Genomic DNA, 21,075 nt, shown 5'->3' with positions numbered 1-21,075 from the left:
ATAAAGAAGAGTTTTACCTCAGCATATCTCTGCAGTTTTCATCACGTCTTCAATAAGAACCGCAAATTTTTACTGCAAATACAATGGTTAAATTATGGTTTGTTTAGCAAAACTCTGGTTAAAATGTGGTTTAATGTCAATTACAAATGTAAAACCATGGTTGATTTTTGTGGTCCATTGGCAAGTTCTATAGAGATTTTAACAGAGTTTATTACCATCACAGCTTCTGTGAAAACACGTTATGTTCTCTGCAGCACAGTGCGGTATAAACTGCGCTTTGCCTGGTATTTTAGGGTAATTAAATTTTACTAAAGCTTTTGAATGAATCTGCGTGTTCTGCCATTTTTCTTGATGAACTCAGGCCAGTGTAGCTAGTGGTGTGTTTCAGTAGATTAGTCTAAAGTCAGAGTATGGCATGTTTTTAATGAGATCTTGGTTTAGTTTTGAAGACTGTAATTTTTCCTGGATTTACTGCAGGTCTCACAGATGCGCTACAGTCTTATAAGCTTATAATGAGTGTTCTGCCACTTCTTGAAATAGTGTAAAGTCATTTCTAAAGCTGGAATTTAATATTACCCTCTTGCAGAGTGAGGCCAGAGATTGTTTGCATGTCTAAAAATGAAGACAAAATGTGTTTCTTTAATAGGGAGACTGAAGCTCAATGAGCCTAAAGGAATAGTTCACCCAAAAATGAAAATGTTACTCACCCCTAAGGCCAAGCACGATTAGGATGAGTTTGTGTCTTCATCAGATTCGGAGAAATGTAGCATTGCATCACTGTCTAAGTAATGGATGCTCTACAGTGAATGGGTGCCGTCAAAATGAGAGTCCAAACAGCTCAATAATCCACTCATCTGCAGTCCATCAGTTTACTTCTGGAAAAGACAAAAGTTGCATTGTTCGTAAGAAACAAATCCATCAAGACGTTTTTATCTTCAAAACGTCGTTTCCTCTATCCATAATGTTGCTTTCTCCAGTGAAAAAGTGGTCTGGTCTGAATCAGGAGAGAAATCTGCACAGACCAAGCCAAAACAGCTCTAAACAAATATGTGGGTAGATTTTGATGCAAGAGACAACAGGAGATGCACTTTTTCACTGAAGGAAGTGCTATTGTGGATTATGGACTCCTGTTTGACCAGGTGCAATGGTTTAAAGTTAAAAACATCTTAATGATGCATTTGTTTCTTAAAAGCATGCAGCTTTTCACTTCACAAGATGTTAAATAATGGACTGAGTTGTGTAGATTACTGTAATTGTCAAAAGTTCATTTAACGTCAAAGTTGCAAAACCTGTTTTTTAGTGCTTTGCACATGCATTTTTTTTTTTTTTTTAGGTCTGATTGATGCAGGGATGCTCTAAATAAATGAGCACTGGTGCAGTCAGTCTCTTTACTTTTCATAAATTGATGATTGTGTGTCAACAAAATGGAAACAGCAATTTATTTCATGCTGCATAATGTGAACGTTTGTCTTCAGAATTAATCAGATGTAATCAGACGGAGGCTCAACAATCTGAGTTTATGTGTTGTTCAATTGTGCATTCTCTTCGTTTTTACACCTTGTGTCTCTGTGCATCTCTCAGGTCTCTGTCTGGTCGCATAGTCGGAGGCGTTTGGTGGTTCTTCACTCTCATCATCATTTCCTCCTACACGGCAAACCTGGCCGCCTTCCTCACCGTGGAGAGAATGGTGTCCCCTATCGAGAGCGCAGAAGACCTCGCCAAACAGACAGAAATCGCCTACGGGACGCTCGATTCCGGCTCAACCAAAGAGTTCTTCAGGGTGAGAGAAAAATATTAATGGTTATGATAAAACAGAAAATCACACCAAACCAAAAGAGAATGCATTACCATCTGGTGTTAGAATTGTGTCAACTAGAGGAATTCCTATTCAATTATATATAAAAATTATATGTATTAGTGCTGTCAAACGATTAATCGCGATTAATAGCATCCGAAATAATGTGTGTTCTGTGTATATTTATTATGTATATATAAATACACACACATACAGTATATATTTTGAAAATATTTACATGTATTTACTATATTTTTATATAGTAATATATAATATTTTTATACATATAATTAATATTATATATACATATATTTAATATATAAACAACATATTGTTCTGAAGTAAATACATGCATGTGTATATACATAAAAATATATACAGTGCACATACATATATTAGGTAAAGAAAAACTTTTATTTTAAATGCGATTAATCGCAATTAAACGTTTGACAGCACTACATTTATAATTACAAAATATTTATATTTCAAATAAATGCTTTTCTTTTGCACTTTCTATTCACCAAAAAATCCTGAAAAATAAAATACATCACAGTTTCCACAAAACTGTTGTGCAGCACAACATTGATAATAATCAGAAATGTTTCTTGAGCAGAGAGTCTGCATATTAAAATTATTTCTGAAGATCATGTGACACTGAAGACTGGAGGAATGATGCTGAAAATACAACTGCGCATTACAGAAATAAGACATTTTAACAGATATATAACAAATATTTCACAAATTATCACTGTTTTTAAATAAATACACCTTTGATGAGCAAAAGACTATATTGATATAAAGTTCATTCTTTTTTTATCACTGCATGGGTCTGGATATTGTGTTTTGTAGTTTACGGCATCCTAAGACAGACAGACAGACCGGACTGACATGCACATTACAGATCAGACATCACAGTAATAGATCAGTAATTGCATCAGACTCAGAGAGTATAAGAGCCAAACCTGCATTCACATCTGCATAGAGAGAGCTTGTCTGCGGTCAGGAGAGGAGCTAAAACAGCAATTTACTCAGAGCAAAGACAAAGTGATAGAGAGAGAAAGACAGATAGCTGGAGAGAGAGAGAGAGAGAGAGAGAGAGAGAGAGAGAGACGGGTAATATGAGAGAGAATCGGCGGGAGCTGAATGAATGGGCTGCTCATCTGTCTCCCTGTTGTCATACACAGATGGTGTGATGCTACACATTCATTTTCTTATTCTCACTGTCATTCGGGTTACGCTGACCTGTCTCACTTTCTCTGCCATATTTTCTCATTCAATCTGCACTAAACTGTCTCCCTCTCCCTCTCCTCATTGTCTCTTCCAACCGCTCGCACTCGCATCTCACTATATTCATATTTTCTCATTCTTTCTACCAAATTAATCTAAGTCAAGACAAATTTAGTTTCACAATGCTCATAGTTTTTAAAGCAGCTTAAGAAAAAAGAATGATGTTACTGTTTGTAATATCTCCTTGCCTTATATTAGCAAAATGCATATGTATAAATGTATAAAAGGTTGCTTTTATTTGATGAAAAATAAAGTAAAAATATTGTATTTTTTTAAATTTCAAATACGTGTTTTCTATGTGAATATAATTTAAAATTCCATTTATTTTTGTGATGCAAAGCTGTAATTTCAGCATCATTCCTCCAGTCTTCAGTGTCACATGATCTTCAGAAATCATGAAAATATGCTGATTTGCTGCTCAAAAAACATGATTACTATGATTCTGATTACTGTCATACATGATACACTATCATTCAAAAGTTGAGGTATGTAAGACTTATCTTTTGTAAAGAAATGAATGCTTTAATTCAGCAAGGATGCATTAAATTGATTTAAAGTGTCAGTATAAAGACAAAATAATAAATTCAAAAAAATTCTATAAATCAAAATTACAGACCACTGATAATAATATGTACCATTATTAATACTTGAGCAGTTGTGATAATGGAGCAGCAAATCATCATATTAAAATGATTTCTGAAGATCATGAGACACTGGAGACTGGAGGAATGATGCTGAAAATACAGCTGCACATCACAGAAATAAATTATATTATACATGATTTTCAAATAGAAAATAGTTATTTTAATTTGTAAAAATATTTCACAATATTACAGGTTTTTTTGCATTGTTGATCAAATAAATGCAACCTTGATGAGCAGAATAAAAAAAACATTAAAAGTTCCAAACCTTTGACTCAAATGATCAACACAGTATGCGATAACACAGTTTTAATATTTGCAACAATATCAAATACACAATACCTGTGGCATCAGTCTCACGTCTGGCCAGAAACATTTGATCAGTTCACCAGGGAATAAGTAAATGTCAGGCGTCCCTTTGTGTTTGGACTAATGCATGAGTTTGTTTGTCACTTGTTGTGGGGCGTTTTGTCGAGGGTGTTGTATATTCGTCAGCGTGTGATGTTTTATTTTGGAGTGTTATGGTGCTCCAGACTGGACGTGACAAACATTATAATGAGTCGGCTCTCCGTCACGCTCCGCTGCTTTCCTCTCACATACTGCAGCTTGTATAAAAGAGGCACAAATGATCAAGTACAAGACACACTGGGACACCAGCATGTCAAATAGGATATCTCACAGGACAAACACACACAGTTCAGCCATAGTAGACCCATCAGACTTTTTTACAACAAAGTCAGCACAGTAGTGCACACTTCAGAGCTGACTACACAGTGCTGGAGCACAGCATCTTTAATAGTTTAAAAATTACATTTCAGTAACCACAAAATGTATTTTTTAACCAACTATTTCAACACTGATAATAATCAGAAATGTTTTTTGAGCAGCAATATTAGAATGATTCCTGAAGATCATGTGGAGACTGGAGAAATTATGCTGAAAATTCATCTGTGCATCACAGCAATAAATAAAATTTTAGCATATATTCACATAGAAAAGAGTTATTTTAATTGTATTTTCCAATATTTACAATATAATGTTTTTGATTAAATGCAGTTTCTTTCAGAAACATCTTACTTCAGTGGGTGTGCCAAGGTGTGCCTGTGCCACCCACAGTGGCAGCTGGCACACCTAAAAATAGATGCAGAATTTTTTTTATAGTCTCAATAAAAAATGTTTACTAAACTTGGGCTATTGTTGTTTACTTAGAATGTATATATATATTTTGTTCGCGACTCGGTTGATTCAGATCGGCACTTCGGAGCCTGTTCGCGACTCGGTTGATTCAGATCGGCACTTCGGAGCCTGTTCGCGACTCGGTTGATTCAGATCGGCACTTCGGAGCCTGTTCGCGACTCGGTTGATTCAGATCGGCACTTCGGAGCCTGTTCGCGACTCGGTTGATTCAGATCGGGACTTCGGAGCCTGTTCGCGACTCGGTTGATTCAGATCGGCACTTCGGAGCATGTTCGCGACTCGGTTGATTCAGATCGGGACTTTGTAGCATGTTTGAGATTTTTTTAAATTCAGATCTGGACATGAAGCAGGAAGTGTTTGCCAAACAGTTAATTGGTGATAAATGAATATTTGGACTTGAGGCTTTTTTTTTTACCTGTCGATTCAGCATGTACATGGACCCACACACAAAGGTGGACACACTCTAGACGGGTGTGCCAGGTAGGGTGACCACCCGTCCCACGTAGCGCGTGCGCGCACAGCTTTTGAAGCCCAATACAAGCGTCCCACAAATTGAGACTGTGTCACGCATAATCAATGCTTGCTCAAAAAAAGTTGGTCGCTATATCTGGAGTCACCAAACCGTTGATCGCGGTCGACAAGTCGATCTTGGAAGCATTTTTCTAAATCTGAGAAAAAAAAGGTGCGAGCCTCCAGTGCGAGTTGGGAGGTGCGAGCCTCCGCTGACTGCGGGCGCACCTCCCAAAACAGATGAGACATATATACTACTTGACACAACTGTTTTAGACGCGGGTGCCGGTGTGATGAGATGTACTACTAATATCCGTCTGCTCGGGCATGATTGTTTTAGGCCTGTAATTGATTGATTATTGAGGTAATAGGGATGGCACGGTTCTCTGAAAAAAAAAACCGTTCGGTTCACCACACACGGTTCGGCACGCGCTTCAACTTAAATCTGACAAAGCATCTGTAATATCATCTGTAATATGGCTTGCTATAAATGGCAGGTAGAAAAAAAAACAGGATTCAGCTAATAAATGTTTCTGTTGATGCATGCGCATTCTGGCTTCCCAGACATTACAAAATCATGAAAAAAAAAAACCCCTGGACAAATCATTCACTTGTTCAACGCGAATGCTTTATATGAGCAGTAATTTATTCCGTCATCACCTGGGTGCTGATATCTGTGTTTAAACTAAACTCATTTAAGCTTTGTCAGTTTAAACATTTAAGAGCCAGAGGCAGCGAGTTCGCGCGCGCAGTGAGAAGATTTGTGCATGCGCTTCGGCACGTGCGCAAATACCTATATTGAGCAAATACTATTCATTTAATCCTATAATCATATATTATAATTTATTTAAAGTGAATAAATTGTAATGAAAAATAAACAAAATTAAATAGCTAAAGTTCAAAATGATCGTATTTGGAAGAAAATTATTACATATAACATATATCTACATTTTGACACGACCTGCAAATTAACACTAGGAGTATGGTTGGACGGAAGCAGTGTGACAAAAATACTATCCCATAATTTTGCACAGTAATCTGACAATAAATGTGGCACACCCAGATTTTCATATGCACACCCAGAGTCTCTTTTCTGGCTACACTACTGTCTTACTTACCCCAAAAGATTGAACAGTAGTGACATTTCACTGTATATTTAACCTCAGATCATAAAATTATTTTAGATCAGATCAATTTTGCATGTTTATGTATCAACATAATGAGCAGAAAAATGTAAAATGTTGTCTTTGGGCTGCATAATAAAAGGTTATTATAGTTAACTAAAACCATCAAAAAATGGTAATTGAAATAAAATGAACATTTATTAACGATTAATTATTTTAATCACGATTAATCGCTGACCGCACAACATTTTAGCAAAGCGTTCAGGACGGACAGCATCCCAGTGTTCACTGATGTCTTTCGTTGCACTCTCTAGAGGTCAAAGATCGCAGTGTACGAAAAAATGTGGAGCTACATGAAGTCGGCCGAGCCCACGGTCTTCACCAAGACGACAAACGAGGGCGTGGCTCGCGTGCGCAAGTCCAAAGGGAAATACGCCTTCCTGCTGGAGTCCACCATGAACGAGTACACGGAGCAGCGCAAGCCCTGCGACACCATGAAGGTCGGAGGGAATCTGGACTCCAAGGGCTACGGGGTGGCCACGCCCAAAGGATCGCAGCTAAGGTGGGTGGAGTATTATAACAACCGACCAATCACAGCGCTGTTATAGTATTCCACCCACCCTGCTGTGCTTCTCTCTGTTTCTGTCTTCCTCTCTTTTCTCTCTGCCTGCTCTCTTTCTCTCTTTTCTCTCTGCCTGTTCTGTCTTCCTCTTTTTTCTCTATGCCTGTTCTGTCTTTCTCTAAGTTTCTCTCAGTTTTCACACTGGGCACTCTCTGTGATGCAGTGATTTCTTTGTGGTCACATATACAGTTGCTGTTTTTAGCTTTATTGAACATTTATGTCTCATTGATTTTCTATGGGATTATATATATATATATATATATATATATATATATATATATATATATATATATATATATATATATATATATGGTAAAGGGCTCATATCATGATAATTGACAGGCCATATTATCATTGAGAAACTATTATAGTATAGTTTATTTTAAATTAGTTTTTATGTTTATGTTTTGCATTTTATTTTAATTATATAGTTAAAGAATTGTGAGTTCATATCTCGCAATTATAATTTTTTAGTAGAATTGCGTGAAATCAACTCACAATTGCGAGTTACAAAGTCTGAACTGCGCAATATAAACTCACAATTGCTGGTTATAAAGTCAATAACTTTATAAATGTATAATTTAACAAATGTTGAACTTAATATCAATTAAGAATATTAATAAATGCTATATAAGTATTGTTCATGGCAACTATTAACTACTGTAAATTAACAAATTAAACCTTATGTGTGTCATTTTAGATACTTGGTAACATCAAGTTAAACTAAATTAAATTTAGAATTGCTATCCTGGCAACTATGTAAAAAAAAAAAAAAAAGATTTATATAATTTTGTTTCATATAAAATTTTGTAATGTAACAATTTTTTTATGATTTTGGTTTTAGTTGACTTTAATGAGTATTGTATGAATGAAAAAATAACAATTAAATCATTAAACAATAAATGGATATAAGTGAATAAATAAAAAAGAACGGTAAAAGAACAAGAATCTAATTTTTTCCTTAAAATACTCAATGTGACATATTTGCTAATAATATTTTAAAATATGCACACATTCACTCTTATTTTTTCTTATGCATATTACCAGGGGCGGATCTATAAAAATATTGATGGGGTGGCGAGAAGGGGGCAGGAAATTTTGAGGGGTGGCAACACTAATGCATACAGTATGCATCGACATTTAATTAAGAGCATTATAAAAGCTTCAGTGTTATCAATATGTCCATTTATTATAAGAAACACAAGATTTTAACAGCCAATGACATTTCCAGCTGGGGAGACTCAACTGATTTTCTACTGTTTAGTGTTAATCATCATCTAACTCAAACAGTCAAGAGCTACATTTAGATTTAGATGTTATATTAATATGGTCCCTGAAGAATAGGTTTTATTAGCTGACAATAATAATAAATAAATAAGCATTACAGGCACAAATACAAATGTACTTTTAGAAATTGTTTTTGAAAAATATGGTGTTATTGTTTTGGCAAGCTTAAATTTAAATTTCTATGAAAACTTGTGTGATATTCCTTTAAAATAATGGGTTGCACTTTATTTTACAGTACGTGTACTAACATGTACTTATAGTGTACTTACAGTGTATTTATCTAAGAAAGTTCTGGTAATGCAAGGTAACTACATGGGTTAGGTTTAGGGGTAGGTTCAGGGTTAGTACCTAGTTATTACATAGTTATTGTAATTGCTATAATAAGTACATAGTATGTACATGAGGAACAGGACTGTAAAATAAAGTGCTACCAAATAATGTTTTAGTACATCTTTTAAGTATATTTTACTAAGCAATTTCTTACATAATTTCTTCGAGTTAGACCAAACTTTTATTTTGGTGGGTTTTAACCAGAGTTTCTGTGTTTTTTAATTAACTATTATTATTAGCTATTAGGCCTACCTGAAGTACAGCAATAGTACTATATTTCAGTTTGAATTTCTTCAAAGTTATACCGGAATTTTATTTTGACAGGTTGTCATAAAGACATTGCCTTTTCTGTCAGTCCGTGTATACGATATGAATGCATGACGGTAGTTTTATCAAATGAAATGGAGAAATCCTCTCATAGCGCGCTGACGTGCACATGTGTAGCTTAAATCATGTGTCAATATAGTGAAGAGCTGAAAACACCACGTGTGCTTCAGTGTGTGTGTGTGTGTGTGTGTAGTAGAGCACACATTCCCAGAGATGTGTATAACAACACCTTCAGGGCCACTGCTGGCCAAATGGGTGCCCTAAGCAGGATTGTATTGTTGTGCCCCCCTTCCTCAAATACTGTATGATGATGAAAAAAACACCCACTATAGGGGTGAAAAAAGAACTTTAATCAAATAAAAACCAAAATGAATAAATTGTATTATTTACAAATTACAATTGTAGCTCTCGACATTTACCTGTGGCTATAACTTTATTATGACTCTAATTTATTTTAGAATTCAGAAATCATCCAAAAGGAAACTAAGCAGTTTTACTATGATATAACCATGGTTTATTTTTGTAAGGGTTGTGATATGCATGTTTTTTGTTGAAGAAATTATAAAGGCTGTGTCATCTATAGCAAAAAGGTGTCCAAAAATGAAAGATTTAGTGAATATTTGAATGAAATGTTTGGTCAGTAGCCTAAACAAGGATTTGATTTTCCTGTAAGTGTAACAGCAGCGATCAAATGGCATTTGTAATAACATGTACATAAATTGTTTATTTTCTATTTGCCTACATTATGTATTGTAACAGTGTTATTATTAACCAATCATTATTGCCTCATTATTTTATATAATGCATTTTAAGTCATTTTAAAGGCTATTGGTGGCTTAGGTCTGTTTTTATAGCAACAACAACAACAAAAATATTACCGTATATTAATACTTTGTAAATTATTATTTGAAGTAACAAAACCATGGTTAATTTGCAGTTACCATGGCTACAAGAACAATGATTTGTGGTGTTATTGTTAAAACCATGGGTAATTTTCGTAAGGGAAGCTGAAAAAAAAAACGTTCACAGGAATGTGCCTGAAAGTGATAAAAGGGCCTAATTTTTACCTAAATGATTTATACTTTATTTTAATATATATTAAAAATGTATAAGGTGTCCATTGTAGCTGACACCTAAATGAACACATTACAATTGTTTTATGACTGCAAGTCTTTCTCCTCAAATCCTATTGAGCTTCAAATTTGCGTTTGAGCCCATGTGAAAGAGTAGCATAATTTACATATGATTTACAGATTATTTTAATAAATATCAAACATTTATTTCAATTGTGCATTATAGCTTTTTTGGAGCAACTGGGATGGTGCCCCCTCTGGGAGTTGGTGCCCTAGGCAGATTGAGTCAGTTCGGGAGTTCGGAGCGGGATGGCAAATCATTTGAGTCAGTTATGGGGATCGCGAATCATTTGAGTCAGTTCGGGAGTTTGGAGTGGGTTCGCGAATCATTTGAGTCAGTTTGGGGATCGCAAATCATTTGAATCAGTTCGGGAGTTCGGAGCGGCTTCGCGGATCATTTGAATCAATTCGAGAGTTCGAAGCTGGTTCGCGAATCATTTGAGTCAGTTCGGGAGTTCGGAGCGGTTTCGCGAATCATTTGAGTCAGTTTGGGGATCGCAAATCATTTGAATCAGTTCGGGAGTTCGGAGCGGCTTCGCGGATCATTTGAATCAATTCGAGAGTTCGAAGCTGGTTCGCGAATCATTTGAATCAATTCGAGAGTTCGAAGCGGGTTCGCGAATCATTTGAATCAGTTCGGGAGTTCGGAGCGGCTTCGGGGATCATTTGAATCAATTCGAGAGTTCGAAGCGGGTTTGCGAATCATTTGAATCAGTTCGGGAGTTCGGAGCGGCTTCGCGGATCATTTGAATCAATTCGAGAGTTCGAAGCGGGTTCGCGAATCATTTGAATCAGTTCGGGAGTTCGGAGCGGCTTCGCGGATCATTTGAATCAATTCGAGAGTTCGAAGCGGGTTCGCGAATCATTTGAATCAGTTCGGGAGTTCGGAGCGGCTTCGCGGATCATTTGAATCAATTCGAGAGTTCGAAACGGGTTCGCGAATCATTTGAGTCAGTTCGGGAGTTCGTAGCGGGTTCGCGAATCATTTGAGTCAGTTCGGGAGTTCAAAGCGGGTTCGCGAATCATTTGAGTCAGTTTGGGGAACGCAAATCATTTGAATCAGTTCGGGAGTTCGGAGCAGTATCACGAATCACGAAAGATTCGCGCTTTTACATTTTCAAATTGGCCATAACCTTTAATACGTTGCTGCCAACTGGGGTGGCAGCAGGGGTTTATGCCACCCCGGTAGATCCGCCTCTGCATATTACACTGGACATGCAAAATGGCAAAATATTTATTGTCTCATACGTTGTGAATTACATGCATCATATAAATAATTCAGCCCATATTTTCTATAAAGAAAACAGTGATGGTCTAAATGCATTGCCTGTGGAAGACATATAAATTCCATAAAATGCACTATTATTGTAATATTATAGCATTTACGAAATCGCCTACCATACCTTTTAAGAAAAAATATAAATAACTTCATCAAAACATATGACATGATATGACCTTTTTTAAACTCAAGGACAAAACCTGATAAAAAAGGTTTAATCTTTTGCTCATAAAGTTTTATTTATGACAATTTTGCAAGTCAAAAGCTTCTGTATCCCACAAGAGATCAGCGTTTGAGCTCGCAGACAGTGCTTTGTGTGTCTGTGTGTTTAACTTTGTTCTTCCTCCACAGAAGCGGCGCTCAGGTAAACGCATGTTTCATGTTGCTCATTTCTTCTCATCAAGCCTGTATTATTTCTCATCTCCTTCACTGTTCGTGCATAAAACTATCAGCATGTTTTACACCACGCCATCTTCGGAATGTGAAAGGTTTCTAAAGACAACATGAAATGTATATTTACTGCCGAGCATAAATAATGTCCTTTTATTGAGCATTATGCATCCTTACACATTATATACACTACCGTTCAAAAGATTGTTTAATGTTTGTGAAATAAGTCTTAATGAGGCTAAATTTATTAGATCAAAAATACTGTAAAAGCTGTAATATTCTGAAATATTATTACAGTTTAAAATATCAGTTTTCTATGTGGATATCTATTCAAATATAATTTATTTCTGTGATGCGCAGCTGTATTTTCAGCATCATTCCTCCAGGCTTCAGTGATCTTCAGAAATCATTCTAAGATGCAGATCACTAGTCTTTTGGAAGCTAAATGTGCTGAAAATGTTAATTCATGTTGTCTTTAAACATACATAATAATGACTAGAAATGTGCTGTTATGACGTATATGTGAATTGAAATAATTATCTTATCAATTTTGACTTGTGTGGAGATTCAGTTCTTCCTAAGAGAGGGAAGACATGTGGCTAGTGTTTACATTATTAATATGGATTTAAAAATGATCTGAAGTTAAAAACTTCTTATGATTGATTTGTTTCTTACAAACATACAGCTTTTGGTTACGTTAATTGATGGACTGGAGTGCTGCGGATTACTTGTGGATTATTGTGATGTTTTTATCAACTGTTTGGACTCTCATTTTGACGGCACCCATTCACTGCAATGCATCCATTAGTGAGTAAATGATGCAATGCTTTATTTCTCCAAATACGTTAACATGAAGAAACAAATTACACAGTTCCCACAGATGAGATGTTGGAGAGGTTTTAGATGAAAGACACTGCACAGTTTGAGTCTCCACACAGGTTTGAAAAACAAAACAATGGATGTGAATACTGGCGTGCTGCATAGTATATACTGCTGAATAGCATATATAGCATGCAGGATGTACAATGCAAAACATTTAGTATTCCTATGGTAATATCCAAAAGAACAATTAAATAAAAATGTCCTTATTAACTAAAAACATTATGTTGTGCACTAATGAAAGTTATTTTTGAGCGCACAGCAAAAAAAAAAAAAACAAGAAAAAAATATTTATCTTCATCAGTGTTTTTGTATCTTGTTTTCAAGTATAGACACATTTTGTTATCTTGTTTTAAGAAAAACAATTATTATAATAACTACATTTTTTTTTTTTTTTTCAAAAAACAAGACTCAATATTTTAAGTAAATTTACTATTTAAGTAAATATATCTTGATTTAAGAATTTTACACATTTATCATTGAAAACAAGACAAAAAATACTAGAAAATCACGTTTTTCAATGCAGGTAGAAGTAACTTATTAAAAGTAAACATAAAAACCATTACTGACACTAGCTATTATGAATTTTATGAATATTATGAATTAGCTATTATTTATGAATGCACAATCCAGTCTATTTCATGAGTTTATGAATCAAATCAAGTCCCACTCTACATTTTTTCTTGTTCTGCAAATCATAAATATGTCACATCGTGGTGGTAAAATTGGTGACAATTGCCTTTTTCCCTGTGCAGCATAAAGTGCTTCATATTATCATCAGTATTTTTCATTTCTTCATCAAATGTGACATACTTGTGGAAACACTGAGGATGTTTCTCTCACATCTGTTTCTCTCTCTCATTTATTCCCTCTGATGTCAGTAAGAGTCTCAGTCTATATTTACACTCGAAATAAGTGTCAGTTTTGATATGCAGGCACACAAATGGTTGGCCGCTGTTCAATTTTCTTCAATGAAAAACAGCAGATAAAATTCTCACATTTGTGAGAAAAACATCCAATTTCAGTTTCACGTTTTGCTTAAAATTACAGTGTTCATAGAAACCTCAAGTTAAATTCCTGTTGGACATTCTATAAGACCACGAATCAATCAAATATCACAGCCAATCAGAAGATCGTATGGGCGGGGCTATTTCTGGAAGCACACTGAACTTGTGATTACATGGATAAGTAGTCATTTAGACATTTTTATTATTAAAAACACATGCTTTTGAGCTACTGAAATTATTTTTTTCATAGAATGCACTTGTGTGTGTTCACATCAAGTTAACAGTTGAAATCTTCTCGTTTCCTTTATTTATTTTCATGATGTGAGGTAAATTTTAAATTGTCATTTGACTGTTAGCAAATAATTTAACTCAAATTAGAGACTTTTAAGATTAAATAAAGCACATCATAATTACCTGAGATTGTCATCATCATAGCTTGGTTGTTGTTTAATTCTCCGAGCTAGTTGCGCGCGCGTCACGTGTGGGCGGGGCTTGAAATAAGGGGCGGGGCGGGGCGTAGCGAAGGTCAATTCTACTCACAAACAAAACATATAATGACATGTTAGGGCTTTTTAATATTGCCATAACACACATAATCATTACCTGAGATTATCATGGTCATAGATTGTAGGTTGTTGTTGTTCCAACATCCGCGATAGAAACCATTTAATCCCGTCAATCAGTGCGTATCGCGTCGCGTCTGGGCGGAGCTTGAAATAGTGGGCGGAGCTTCGCGACAAAAAATATAGTCCCAGAAAGCTCAATACCAAAATAAATTGCAGAAAATTTTTGAGGAATGTTGTTAAATTGACATTATATTCAACAGTGGACAATATTGATTAATTTAACTCATTTAGGGCCTATATCCTATGATATTTTCTCAGTAAATAGTAGCTACTACGCTACTGTTTGATAGACAGATGGAATAAAATGAGAGTGAAAGAGAGAGAAAAGCATCCCATAATAGTCCTCATTAACAGCAGCTGCCTTCCACGAGCCTCTCTTATGTTCTCTCTTGTTTTCTGTTTGTTTTGTGTCGTCTGACCCGGGCTGCGTGCGGCCCGCTCTCATGTGATGTTTATGGTTTGTTGAAGAAATGCCGTAAACCTGGCCGTGTTAAAGCTGAATGAGCAGGGCCTGTTGGACAAATTGAAAAATAAATGGTGGTACGACAAGGGCGAATGTGGCAGCGGGGGCGGGGACTCGAAGGTTAGCCACCAATGACACGCAGAGGAGTGGTAAAAAAAAGACGACAATGTGATGCAACAGAGACATCTGCCCTGACACGACGGCCCTCGCCGGCCAACAACGAGAGACACGCCGATAAATATGTCAAAGGAGAAACACACTGGAAATAAAAGCAATTACTGTCAGAACAGAAATATTTGCTAAAAGATTTGTATCAGGGCTGTAACTGCACAGAAGTTAGACACACACACACACACACACACACACACACACACACATATATATATGTATTGAAATTAATTTTTAAAAAAATTATCGATATGTAAGATAAATATACTACTAAGCTAAATTGGGAAAACATTTGCAATTACAATTGGAAAAACAGCATATATGTAATATGAATACTTTTTATATATTATGTACTGATTTGAAAAAAGTAAAAAAAAAACATTACTGAAAAATTAACATTAACTTAAAAAACTTGATTAATGTGAAACAATAAAAAATCTTGAGCGATTATAATACAAATTATTATAATAAACAATTTGAGTCAAGTTAAATAAAAAATGTAATTAGAAAAAAATTATAAAATTTACAATCAATATCTATATATATAAAATTGTGTTATAACTTGTTTATTATTATAAAAAAAAATATAATATAAACTATTTAAAAAAAATGTGCATAGCATGCATAACATGTTTTAAATGTTAAAAACACACACACACACATATACATTTATAAGAAAATAACATTAATTAAAAAAAAAAAAACTAAAGATCACTTTATTTTATAACTTATGCTTGTTGTTAAATCTTACAAATATTAAATATTTGATATTTTGAATCTGGGCCTGTCGTCACACACCCTCTTTGCTCTGAGCTGTTGTGATGAGCCAATAGTTCTGGATTAGCAGTAATTGTTTGTGTTTTGATAATAAAATCAAGGCAGTATGTGTCTGTTGCCTGAAGCAATGGAGCGAGATCCCATCCATACGTCTGTGGCTCCACACACACACACACACACACACACACACACATGTATGAGCTCACACACGTGTACTCGATGGGACCTCGGCTTCATCACTTCCTGTGCTGCTGTGTGCCATGATGTATTGTAATCTAATAACATAAAATAACATGGCCTATGATGTTATTTATGTTATTCTCTCTGAGAAGAACGCCGGTAAACCTGGCAGTGTTGAAACTGAGTGAAGCAGGAGTGCTAGACAAACTCAAAAATAAATGGTGGTACGATAAGGGCGAGTGCGGACCCAAGGACTCGGGAAGTAAGGTCAGTTTCCAGACGGAAAACCACAAGCAAACCTGAAAACCGCAGCTCTGAAAAACACAAATACTCTCATGGAATCAAAGTGAATTGTTTTCAGAAAGAAAAAAAGATGACAACAGTCTTAAAATATCGCTGTCATCATCATACAGATTTTTTAAAGATTTACTTAACTCAGGAAAAGTAAAGTAGAGCTATTAGAATGCAACATTGTGACATCACAATACAAGAATGCTGCACCATGATGTCATGATTACAGTAAGACCCTTTCATGACTTCATAATAGTGTTGATTATTTGTAGAACGCAGCTTTTATGGAGAGAATATTGCACTATTAGAAAGACTACAGTGCCATAATATTCACTTGTTCACTCGGATAACTTCAGGGGTGTCGGTAGAAACACATTATGGCTGTAAAACATTTCATAAAGCGATTTCATGCCATTTTAGAGAGAGCCAGATTCTATTAAATGATGTTTTAAAAATATCATGACACTAAACCATTTGCTTAATAATTTAAAAATTTCAATTATTTAAAAAATAATTAATATTATTAAATTATTAATTAAATACTTTCCCCAGTTTCATAGATTTTTGTAATTTAAATGCATTTTTTACATTTTACATTTTACATTTGAATAGAAGTATACAGAAATACATATAAGTTACATGTATTATTTTTCCCCCTCCAAATTCTTAAGGTCAACAGAATTCATGGTTGTAAAAGATTTCATACAGCTATTTTTAACTCATAGAGCGCAAATTTCTATAAAAATAAGGATTTTTAATATTATCAATATTTTAAGTAAACAATTTTGATAGTTTTTACATAATTATTTCAATAAAAATAAAATACAGTAATTTAGTAAGGTACGAGGTGCCTTTTTTCGAATACTGATCCAGATCGTCCAAAAGATAAAAGAAATATGAAATATATATGTATATTATTTTAATAAAAATGTACAAAATGTGTTTACAATGCATGGATCAAAATAGAAAAACATGTTTAATTTATTTAATAATTATTTAAATAACAACTTATTCCTTAATACTTAAAATAATAAATTATACACATTATCTTGTACATAATAATGAAATAATTTACATTAATGAAATATTTTCACAGTTTGATATATTCACTTGCATGCATTTTTTTTAAATAAATATAAAACGATATACTGTGTAAAACAGACGTTAAGTTACTTTTTTTCAAAACATGAGAAATATTTAATTATTATTTTAATGCACGATTTTTTAGATAATTAAATAATTTGCTGCAACTAAATATTTTTCATAGTTTGATATATTAAATGCATTTTAAGCATATTTTTAGAAGTGTAAAGAATTTAACTATACAGTCATTTAGAGATCACAGAGCAAACTAAGCAAAACTTATAAATTCATATTAAATCGTAGCTCATCTGTTCATGTTTGAAATCTAAATGACACTGGATTTCATTCTGTCTGTAACAGAACAATGCAATGCTGTTAAATCCATGGCACCAGTGATTCAAGCTGATTGCATTATATTATGAACTGTAATTGAATATCTGTCATGTGTAAATGTGCCACTTCCTGCCTCTCTAACGCTCTCTTTTCTCCCTCGAATCCCTCTCGCCTCCAGGACAAGAGCTCGCAGGCGCTGAGCTTGAGCAACGTGGCGGGGGTTTTCTACATCCTGGTGGGCGGCCTGGGTCTGGCCATGCTGGTGGCCCTGGTCGAGTTTTGCTATAAGTCCCGCGCCGAGGCCAAGAAACTGAAGGTGGAATCGGCCGAACTAAATTTTAGCCCTGCTCCCAGCCCAACGCACAGTGTGCAGAACTTAGCCACTTATAGAGAGGGATACAACGTGTACGGCTCTGACGCAGTAAAGATATAGGGGTAGGACAGAAAGCCTGCTTGCGGTCGCAGGGGTTCGACCTGAGCCTCGTCTGTCATATAGCTGCAGCAGACGTCCGCTAATGTTGTGACAGCTTCCCATCCCTCCGTTTACTTACGTTCCTTCTTGCTTTCTTCACTTCTGAAAGAGACCCCTTCATTTCTGTCGCCTGTCGTTCTTTGCTTTGTTTTTTCGTATGGCATCTGCTTTGACTAGAACGTGTCGGGATTGCACTGGTTTGGTCTTCCTGGCTGCAGTTGCTGGTGTTTTTGCACTGTTGGCTTTCTGTTTCAGACACCTGCATTAAAACAAACGGCACAAGATGCACAAACACACACACACACACACGGACAAAGCTGCCATATTGCATTAGGAGCTTAAATTAGTAACATCTTAGTATGCAACCTTCAAACACTTTATAAAGGAATGCTGCTCATTTAATTGTTATTTAGAGATGTTAGCTCTCTGCTATAGACCGGTGGATCTCAACTGGCTCATTTCGATGGACAAAAGCAATGCTTAATGAAAATAATAGCATGCAAATAATCACACAATCTTCTTAATAAATCGAATCACTTTCAAAAAAGCATCGAATTCAACTTTTTTGGATAAATCTGTTTTAAAAAGTTTTGTCTTGCTATTAAAATAGCCACTTAGGCATGTTATTTATGCAACAAACACACTGATTAACCCTTGCATTACATAAAAAATTCTAGGTAGGATCTTTAGGATTCTAAATGGATTTAGTATAATTTACCAAGAATCTCACTATGGGAAACAAAAATATAGTAAATCTTCTATAAATCAACATACAAAATAGTAAATCTTTAACATTAATAGTTCTTACACTGAAAAATAAGCATGCAAACACGTCTTTTTAAAACTGTACATAACATACTTTTTTTCCATTAACAGTACCATTGTTTTTTTTTTGTTTTTTTTTACAGTTTTGTTTTTTAAACTAAAGTGTGGAAAATCCCTCAATCTGTGAATAAAAAGCATGGCACTCGCAAAGTCCAAAATCATGGGTTCAATTCTCAGTGAAAATTAAAATGCACGAACTTCCCAAATGCACGCTATCACGTAATGGATCCAATTATCTTCGATTTTTTTGTATTATAATTATATTTCTATTTAATATGTTAAAGTTTTTCTATTATTATAAGTAATACAAATTGTTTTTGTATATATTGTAACCAGTATTGGTTAACAATATGGGTTAAACAGTATTTCCGACAACTCAAAACCCCAACTGATGCACAAGATAATGCAAGGGTTAAAAATAATAAACAACTTTGGTATAAAACCAAAACCAGCTGAGATCCGCCGCTATAGACAGCAGTTATACGCATTGCATTATTTGGTACATGTAGTGCATTATAGATCAAACAGCTGTTGGTTTAATGATGTTTGGTTGCGTTCTTTCTTTTGTTGTGGGCGACATCAACAAACCAATCTATAATGCTATACTGATACTGAATATTATCCGACTGACCTCCAAACCCCAAGCTTACGAAACATTAGCAGTGTGACCATATAAAGTGTTGACTGTTATGAGACAATGTACAATACAAACCCTAGATTTAGCGGGAACATGAGCGAAGGGCTGCATGCTGGCGTTAGAAATGCAGATGTCTAGCCGTGTTGTACATTTTGAGATGTTTTATGTATTTGTGTGTGGCGGCCTTGAGCTTTTTCCTCCGTTCTGTCGATGTGAATGTGTCGCGTGATTCCGTTGTGACGTCACTGTGTCATTTGCATATATTGTTTCCCCTCCCCAGAGAGTTCCAAGTGTTCTGACTCCGCCTCTCGTCCCGCCCCCTTCTCTAGCTCACCTTCTCGGAAGCCATGAGAAACAAGGCCCGCTTGTCAATCACGGGCAGCCTGGGGGAAAATGGGCGTGTCCTGACGCCAGACTGCCCTAAGGCCGTGCACTCTGGCCCCTCCTTCCGACATGGCCCCGCCCTCGCCGTGGTGTCCTCCAACCTCCCATAGAAACCAAAAACTCACCTTGTGCCTTAAACCATCTTACCCCTCTACTGAAGTTCAGATATCACGCAAACCACGGCAGAAGAACACGCCGTCGCCAGCTCGAAACACGACTAACCTGATAACGCACTCTTGCAGCTCTCGGAAAAGACGTCAACAATTGTAAATGAGCCGGGACGGCATGGATACAAACGCTTGGCGAGCATCAAGGATCCATGATGCCTTATCCTAACTTTGGGGACGAACACCTTCACATACCAGATGAAAAATCACGACCAGTAAACTGTAAATGTAGAGACATTAGCCACGCTTTCCTGACATCAGCGAACTTGTATAAAATCACTTATTTACGGCCCAAACTCACTAGCTACTAAACTCTATGTAGATATTCTCTCAGGAGCCACGAAGGGGGACGAAGGAAACACCTTTTATCATCTTGACAGGATTTCTTCAAGACGCCGCCATGGGCCGCTTGCTTTTTGGACTGAAATGTAAATAGACCAGTAGTAAAAGCTGAACATGAATCTTTTATAAAGCATCTTAGATAATAAATCATTGCAATAATGACAATAGGGAGACATGACTTGTAATTAAAAGATCTTTTATATACACACAGTATTATATATATATATATATATACAGAATATAATAGAGGGACATCTGAACTAAAACATGTGAGACCATGGCATCTGTTCTGTTAACAGTTGTTTTGATAACTGATGTAACGCAGTGTGTAAGTGTCTTTGTCTTTAATGAATGTCCACGCATTTCACATTTCGCACAAACACACGAGTGTAGGATGTGAACGCCACACTGCATCGCATCGCACACGATTCTCACCTTCGGTGTTCGGTTTTGTTTTTGCGTTCTTTTGTTTTTCTCTTTGTACTCACCAATTCAAATAAAACTGGAACATGTATACGA

General features: G+C 35.6%; 1 protein-coding gene across 4 annotated transcripts in view; it reads left to right on the top strand.

Moving 5' to 3' along the window:
* The window catches only part of LOC113075228 (glutamate receptor 4), a 67,670-nt gene extending 46,595 nt beyond the window's left edge, over window positions 1-21,075 (top strand). Inside the window, exons 10-14 of one of the 4 annotated variants that reach the window (XM_026247892.1) lie at window positions 1,582-1,780; window positions 6,869-7,116; window positions 16,175-16,289; window positions 17,908-18,045; window positions 19,993-21,075. In XM_026247892.1, the coding sequence (XP_026103677.1) occupies window positions 1,582-1,780; window positions 6,869-7,116; window positions 16,175-16,289; window positions 17,908-18,045; window positions 19,993-20,157 (865 nt within the window). In that variant the 3' untranslated portion in view covers window positions 20,158-21,075. Of the gene's footprint in view, window positions 1-1,581; window positions 1,781-6,868; window positions 7,117-14,902; window positions 15,018-16,174; window positions 16,290-17,907; window positions 18,165-19,992 lie in introns of all 4 variants that reach the window. The other 3 variants (XM_026247891.1, XM_026247894.1, XM_026247893.1) reach the window with 3 other exon arrangements.

Source organism: Carassius auratus, unplaced genomic scaffold, assembly GCF_003368295.1.
Source record: "Carassius auratus strain Wakin unplaced genomic scaffold, ASM336829v1 scaf_tig00016509, whole genome shotgun sequence".
Classification (NCBI taxonomy): domain Eukaryota; kingdom Metazoa; phylum Chordata; class Actinopteri; order Cypriniformes; family Cyprinidae; genus Carassius; species Carassius auratus.
This window is presented reverse-complemented; position numbering and strand designations above follow the sequence as displayed.